Here is an 8010-nt window from a genome sequence, read left to right as displayed (position 1 = left end):
TTTAGTGTGCAAAGATGACTTGGCACAGACCATTAAAGACTAAAGCAACATTGCATATTCTCTCTTACCAAGAATAGAAAACAAATCTTACTATGTGTGTTGCAAAACAAACAAGCAAAATGTCACACAACAATTTATTTGTGTGATACAGCTGCAAATAAGTATTTGAACACCTAAGAAAACGAATGTTAATATTTGGTACAGAAGCCTTTTTTTGCAATTACAGAGCTAAAACGTTGCCTGTAGTTTTTCACCGGGTTTGCACACACTGCAGGAGGGATCTTGGCCCACCCATCAGTCAGATTTCTGGGCTGTCGCTGAGAAACACCAGGTTTCAGCTCCATCCAAAGATTTTCCATTGGGTTTAGGTCTGGAGACTGGCTAGGCCATGCTAGAACCTTGTTATACTCTTACAGAGCCACTCCTTGGTTTTCCTGGCTGTGTGCTTCGGGTCATTGTCATGTTGGGAGGCCGAGTTACGACCCATCTTCAGTGCTCTTAGTGAAGGAAGGAGGTTGTTGCCCAAAATCTCACAATACAGGGCCTCAGTCATGCTCTCTTTAATGCAGTGCACTCGTCCTGTCCCATGAGCAGAAAAACACCCCCAAAGCATGTTGCTACCGCCCCCTTGCTTCACAGTACGGATGGTGTTCTTGAGATAGTACTCATCATTCTTCTTCCTCCAAATACGGTTAGTGGAATTATGACCAAAAAGTTCTTATTTACTCTCTGCTGACCACAAAACTTTCTCCTGACTCCTCTGCATTATCCAAATGGTCATAGGCAAACTTAAGAGCCTTGACATGTGCTGGTTTAAGCAGGGGAACCTTTCTACCAACTTTTGCGCAGTTGTACTTTGTTTCTAGGAGTGTTGTAGATGGGTTTGATCTCGGTAGGCCTCTATTTAGTGTGGAAAATTCGAAACTCCCAAAAAAAATAGCACAGAAAATCTGTGATTGTGCAGTGTTGTATTCTGGTCACTTTACGGTTAGATGAACAAATTTAAATGTGCGGTGATGATACGCCGTGATTTTGAGTAAACTACAAAACGACGCTGGATTAAAAAAAAAAATACAATTTTACTGAGGGATTCATTTCAGCTGGCTATTCATACTCTCGGCGACTGTTATTATATGTTACGCCCGCAATGATTCATGGGTAGTTGTGACAACCATGATTGAGAATGGTGGTTGCTGTTATGTTCTGGTGTTTTCAGTGATGGAAAAGCGGTTGCGCATTAACCCTACATTACAGCTGCATTGCTAAGGAAAGTATATTTCATCTGCCATTTTGTTGTACTGCTTTTACTTTACACAAACCTAAGCAACGCCGGGCCATACTGCTAATATCACATAAATCATAAACTTTTGTGTTCATAACAGCCCTTGTGAACAAAGCTGGATAAACCAGAGACCAGACTCACACAAACAGTTTACAATTTAATTTGGACAAGGATTAAACAAATGTTAAAATGACATCAAGGCCTGGCTTGTGATCAGCCAACTATTAAGAGTTGAGGAATGACAAACGGATGGAGGGAAAACTGCAGAAAAAAAATCTCAAGCTATCAACTCAAGTCACACTTCAAATAAGGATTCACAGATGCAGGAGACCAAAATTACAAAAACATATTTCTTCTAAAAAATAAATGGCCTTAGCCATGGAAATGATGCTTAGAATCTATATACATCGTTCTCAGTTCATGTATGCATACAAAAAGGAATCCACATCACATGATGCTTGTGTTCAAGTATATTCACCAACTTCATGATTTAGCATTCTCATCTTTTTTTTTTTTTGTTTAAATAAAATGCCCTTCAAAATAAAAACAAAATGCAGAAAACCACATTTTATGTTCTACCAATACATATATACTGTATAAATACATACATAAATATATTTTACATACAACAGACATAAATTTGAAAAGGGGATATACAGAGCAAAGGAGAGGTGGTGGTAGTGTGTTTTAGCTTGTGTTGTAGAATGGTTTGTCCCTCCATTATTGTATCAGTCAGACGCATGAGTGTGCTGCATGCACGCTCACACACATAGACACACACGCACTCGCACGCAAATGTCACTCGCGTACACACTCACATGCACATACACGCAGCGTAGCGACTTCAGTTGGCCCAGTAGGGGGAGCTGCCGTAGCTCGACTTATTGACTTGGCTCTTCTGCTGCAGGCTGCTTGACTGGCCGCGCTGACCTGGACCACCCTGAGCAGAGATGGGATGACATCAGTGTTGTTAATCTTACTTTAATAAAGTAATTAATTACAGTTACAAATTACTTCTCCCAAAAAGTAATTGCGTTAGTAACTCAGTTACCTGAATGTAAGAGTAATCAGTTACTTGGCAAAGTAACTGGTGATAATTTTTAGAGCTGAAACGAATACTCGAGCAACTCGAGTAAGTTTAAAAACTGATCCGAGTAATTCTATTCACCTTAAGTAATCGTTTATTTTGACAGCTCTAAGCATCACGTTTTGCTCAGACTACTTTTAATGCGGGACAAGGCGCTGATTTTACGTGCGTAGAGGAAAAAGCAAAAAAAAAAAAAAAAAAAAACCTTACTGCAGCCGACAACAAATGACGCCGACATTGCTAAATACTAGCCCGCACGATGCTACGTTGTTAGCAGGTAGCGTCTGCTGCGTCTTATAGAGGTCACATGTATGTTGAACTAGATGCGAAGTGACAGACTCGGCCGCGTCTGCGCAGCGTTAGTAAACAGCCACCATCTTAAAGCAGTAGAGCGCTAAGCGCTAATAAAGAGCGCAAAGCGCTAATAAATAAGATTAACGTTACTGTCACTAGCTCATGTAACGTTAACTCTGCGGAGGGCTAGGTTTCTATTAATTATGACCACTGTCGATGCGTGGCTAACGTGTCTTACATACAGGCTTTAACATAATATAGCATTGTGGAGTGATGAGGGTGTAAAATAAAAACTTAAAATTGCTAACTATCAATTTTAGCTCAGTAGTCATTGCTGGATAAAACACCAAGTAGCACTGGTCCCTAATGTGCTCCAATACAGCCTGTATATTACATTTATCTTTAACACTGCAAAAACTCAAAATCCTATCAGGACTTACAGTTTAGACTAACTTAAAACTTAACTAGAACTTAAAAATGGCTTGACACAAATAGAAATTCAATTGAAACACGTGGGAAAAAATCCTAACTTTTAAGTGATGTGTGTTATCAAGCGTAACGGCATTTTTAGGTAAGATATATATATACATATATATTTTAATAAGATCTAAAAGTTTTTTGAGTGAAAGCAGTGAATTAGTCTTTTTTTTATTCTAGTTACATTTGAGATGCAATTGTTGGCTGTTTTCAACAATATACATCGAAAATAAAGACATTGATTGCCTGAAAATGGTTCAAGATTAAATGAAATGTCTTGTTTTCTCATGTATATTTATAATTGCTCTTCACCTAAAATTATATTTGTTATATCTGATTACTCGATTAATCGATATAATTTTCAGTCGATTACTAAAATATTCGATAGCTGCAGCCCTAATAATTTTCATGTTTTTTTTTCTCCTCAAAAAAAGAAAAAACAAAACAAGTCACACAATGTGAAGTTTAAAGGTTTTTTTGGGACAATTGGCCCTAGCCCAATTCTTTACCCTAAACTTAACTAGACACAGGAGTATTGCGGATCTTGCAATAACTAGATAGCAGGGGTGTAACGGTACACAAAAATCTCGGTTCGGTACGTACCTCGGTTTTGAGGTCACGGTTTGGTTCATTTTCGGTACAGTAAGAAAACAAAATGCAAAATATAAATGTGCGAGTTGTTTATTACACACTTTTGTGCTTTCAAAAATAGGAAATTAGGAAATTAGACTATACAAAGCTAGAATTCTGCTCAAAAAGTAGTGGGTAAAGATAATCCAACAACAATTTGCCTTTCAGACCCCGCATATAGGTCAGCTTTCTTTCTGAAAGAAAGAGGAAAAAAGAAGTCCTGTGCTAAAGAGAAAAGCAATCCCAATGACAAAGATTTTAACATGTATTTTAAAAATGAAATGCCTCAATGAATCATTTTTTTCTTATGAACGGTTTTCAACAGCTTTATTGGTGGATTTTCTCAAGTTAAAGCGCCACACAGAAATTAATCAATTTAATTGTGTAAGCAGGATCTGTCTATTATTCTTATTATTTAATTACAGGTGTTTTAGCTCATTTCAATTGATTTTATTTAAATGGGCCATTTTGTATTTTATTATGTGTTTATATTTTACAAATGTGATGTGGTATTCATTTATATTGTATAGTCTATTTTGTATAACTTTAGTTCCTATGTGAACATTAGTTCCTACTTGTTTTGTTGTGGTAGGAGGGTTTTGTATTGAACACCGGGCCATGTTGGTTATTATTATAGCAGAGAAGACAGCAGTAAATTAACAAAGACAAGTCAAGTGTGCCCCGATCTACCACTCAAGAGATCTGATGGACTCAAAAAGTGGGTTACGATTGCATATTAGTTTGAAAATCGACCGGATCCACCGTATTTTTACACGTGTGACTTCCGGTCTGCCCGATCCTAGCTACCGGTAGTAGTATTGACGCAGGAGGGTCGCGTCTTGCGTCACATAATAAACTCTGCTGTTCTTTTCGTGTGTGTCGTGTTGAGCCGCTTCTGGGACTTTTCTAACGTCGCACTGCGACTGGTGTGCATTGGCTGATTGACTTTAACGCCAGTGTTTCACTGCGTTCTCGCGGCGGTCACGTTGTCGCGCCGTTGACGTTTCTGGGTTATACTGTTGTACCATGTTGGTCCTCATTATAGTAGAGAAGACGGAGTAAATATGGTCTACACAAAGAAACTGTAACCCGATCGACTTACAGCCTCGAAAAGTAAGGGTTACATTACGTCAGAAACTCGTTCGGTACGCCTCCGTTCCGAACCGAGCACCACGTACCGAAAAGGTTCAAAACAAATACATGTACCGTTACACCCTTACTAGATAGTTACCTTTGCTATGTGTGGAAGTCATTTAATGTTGTGAATCAACCGTTAAAGTTGTTAAAATTGCTCCCAGTATTGCATTAGTTCCCTTCTGTCTACTTTTGACATGTGTAAGTTTTAAAACTATTTCATCATTTAAAGGTAGATTTAAGTCAAGATTTTGCCGATTTAGGAGCATTTCAGATAAAACGTTACTTAGGTTCACTAGGAAGGTTCTCTACAACAGAGCCTTCCTGAGAAGTCTACTGCTTTAAGATGGCGGCTGTTTACCAAGGCATGTAGTTCTTTATTATACATGTTGCTAATGCAGCCGTGTCTGTCATTTGCATCTAGTTCTGTATATATGTGATATCTACCGAAGTATCATGTGGGCGTAGTTTGTAGGCTATCGGCTACAGTCAGGTATTATTGGAGCCACCTAGCATAGTAGCATCACGTTTGCAATGGCGTCACCCTCCCTTGCCTCCTCCCCACTCCTGCTCTGCTCTCTCGTCTCCGTGAGTCCGTCTTTCTTAGACTTTTCTCGCGTCAGTCAACCAACACAGTAACGCACGCCTTTCCCGACTCAGTTACGGTAACGCCGTTGCCAAGATGAGAAAAGTAATTAATTAGATTAGTCACCACTGAAGAAAATAATGCCGTTATATTCTAACGCCGTTATTAACAACACTGGACGACATACATACGCATTACCGGTTTGCCTCTCTTCTCGTCTCGTGTGAGTGTTACCTGTCCATCCTGAGCAAGATGGTGGTGCAACAGCTGCGAGTGTGGTTGCTGGTGAGGCAGGATGTGAAGGAAGGGCGCCGGTGCATAACCTCCAGGCGCCGCTCCTGGATTCAAGGGTCCCGGACCCCCCAACGCAGATGGCAGGTTGAAGGGTGGGGGGGTCCCTGCATGGAAACCCTGCTTATCAAAAGACTAACGGGCACACAGAACAACACTTATTACTCATTGTGCTGAGTTTATACCATTAATAAAGCATTAGACAAATAAATAAATAAATAATAATGATGAAAGTATATATATTTTTTTTAAATGATTTAAAATGTTTCAAATGGGTGAGTCAAGGGTGAAATGTTCTAAAGTGGAATGGAACGCTCACCTGGGTCTTATTGTAAACACTTCCGCTGATGTCTGGCACACCAGAGTTACTGGATGTCACTGAAACACCTAAAAGTGAAATCAGAAGCAAATCAATACAGTCCGCCAGAAGAACTATCATAGACTTCACTATCAGTTGACGAGAAAGCTTCTCGAGACATTGCGCCATGGCTTCCCGTAGGGGGCCGGGCCAGGTAGTGTGTCGTAGAAGCTTCTACTGTGATAAACTCAAACCATAGACTTCATAATGGTATTGACCAGGGGCGTTTACCGGGGGGGGCATTGCCCACCCACGGACACGCTCTGCCCACCCAAAGAATACTGGATGGAGTACTAACGGCAGTCTGGGCACCGCTTACGGTATCCCATTCATATAGTACTGTGTATGTCAGCGGACACTGCCGTTGATTCTCGTGCGTCCTACAGTACACACTGTCAGCTCAGTCCCCAAAGAGCAGCCCCTCCCAGCAGAGAGATGTTAACAACTCTGCGTCCAGGTTGCAAATGAATCGCGCATGTGCCAAAGCGCAACTCGCAGACACCGTTGGTAGTTTAGACACTGTACTTGACGTTTGTCATGCTGCTGTTCATTTATTACTCGTCTGGCTCGTTATTTAGTTTGTCACGTCAGCAATCTATTTCTCCTAGTACTACCACCGTCTCCTACCTTTGCCTCTTGTACTGGACTATTATCATTCATTTCACTCATATTGCGCTTTTTGTCTGTAATCTGTGCGTCCTCTGTTGTGTGTTGTGCTGCGTGTTAGCAAGACTTAGCAGTTACAGTGCCTTGCAAAAGTATTCGGCCCCCTTGAACCTTGCAACCTTTCGCCACATTTCAGGCTTCAAACATAAAGATATAAAATTTTAATTTTTTGTCAAGAATCAACAACAAGTGGGACACAATCGTGAAGTGGAACAAAATTTATTGGATAATTTAAACTTTTTTAACAAATAAAAAACTGAAAAGTGGAGCGTGCAATATTATTCTTTTTATTCCCTTGCGTTAATACTTTGTAGCGCCACCTTTTGCTCCAATTACAGCTGCAGGTTGCTTGGGGTATGTTTCTATCAGTTTTGCACATCGAGGGACTTACATTCTTGCCCATTCTTCCTTACAAAACAGCTCGAGCTCAGTGAGGTTGGATGGAGAGTGTTTGTGAACAGCAGTCTTCAGCTCTTTCCACAGATTCTCGATTGGATTCAGGTCTGGACTTTGACTTGGCCATTCTAACACCTGGATACGTTTATTTTTGAACCATTCCATTGTAGATTTGGCTTTATGTTTTGGATCATTGTCCTGTTGGAAGATAAATCTCCGTCCCAGTCTCAGGTCTTGTGCAGATACCAACAGGTTTTCTTCCAGAATGTTCCTGTATTTGGCTGCATCCATCTTCCCGTCAATTTTAACCATCTTCCCTGTCCCTGCTGAAGAAAAGCAGGCCCAAACCATGATGCTGCCACCACCATGTTTGACAGTGGGGATGGTGTGTTCAGGGTGATGAGCTGTGTTGCTTTTACGCCAAACATATCGTTTTGCATTGTGGCCAAAGAGTTCAATTTGGTTTCATCTGACCAGGGCACCTTCTTCCACATGTTTGGTGTGTCTCCCAGGTGGCTTGTGGCAAACTTTAAACGAGACTTTTTATGGATATCTTTGAGAAATGGCTTTCTTCTTGCCACTCTTCCATAAAGGCCAGATTTGTGCAGTGTACGACTGATTGTTGTCCTATGGACAGACTCTCCCACCTCAGCTGTAGATCTCTGCAGTTCATCCAGAGTGATCATGGGCCTCTTGGCTGCATCTCTGATCAGTTTTCTCCTTGTTTGAGAAGAAAGTTTGGAAGGACGGCCGGGTCTTGGTAGATTTGCAGTGGTCTGATGCTCCTTCCATTTCAATATGATGGCTTG

At 40.7% G+C, this 8010-nt stretch overlaps 1 protein-coding gene across 3 annotated transcripts in view; it reads right to left on the bottom strand.

The window, feature by feature from the left end:
• Positions 1–1352: 1352 nt before the first annotated feature.
• Positions 1353–8010, bottom strand: part of ubap2a (ubiquitin associated protein 2a) — a 39571-nt gene continuing 32913 nt past the window's right edge. Inside the window, exons 25-27 of one of the 3 annotated variants that reach the window (XM_057845755.1) lie at positions 6101–6168; positions 5725–5916; positions 1353–2222 (exon numbers count right to left, since the gene is read on the bottom strand). In XM_057845755.1, the coding sequence (XP_057701738.1) occupies positions 2127–2222; positions 5725–5916; positions 6101–6168 (356 nt within the window). In that variant the 3' untranslated portion in view covers positions 1353–2126. The remainder of the gene's footprint in view (positions 2223–5724; positions 5917–6100; positions 6169–8010) is intronic. The other 2 variants (XM_057845757.1, XM_057845756.1) reach the window with 2 other exon arrangements.

The sequence above is a fragment of the Corythoichthys intestinalis genome, chromosome 9 (genome assembly GCF_030265065.1).
Source record: "Corythoichthys intestinalis isolate RoL2023-P3 chromosome 9, ASM3026506v1, whole genome shotgun sequence".
NCBI classification, from domain to species: Eukaryota; Metazoa; Chordata; class Actinopteri; order Syngnathiformes; family Syngnathidae; genus Corythoichthys; species Corythoichthys intestinalis.
Note: the sequence above shows the minus strand (reverse complement) of the source record. Positions and strands in the feature narration are given on the sequence as shown.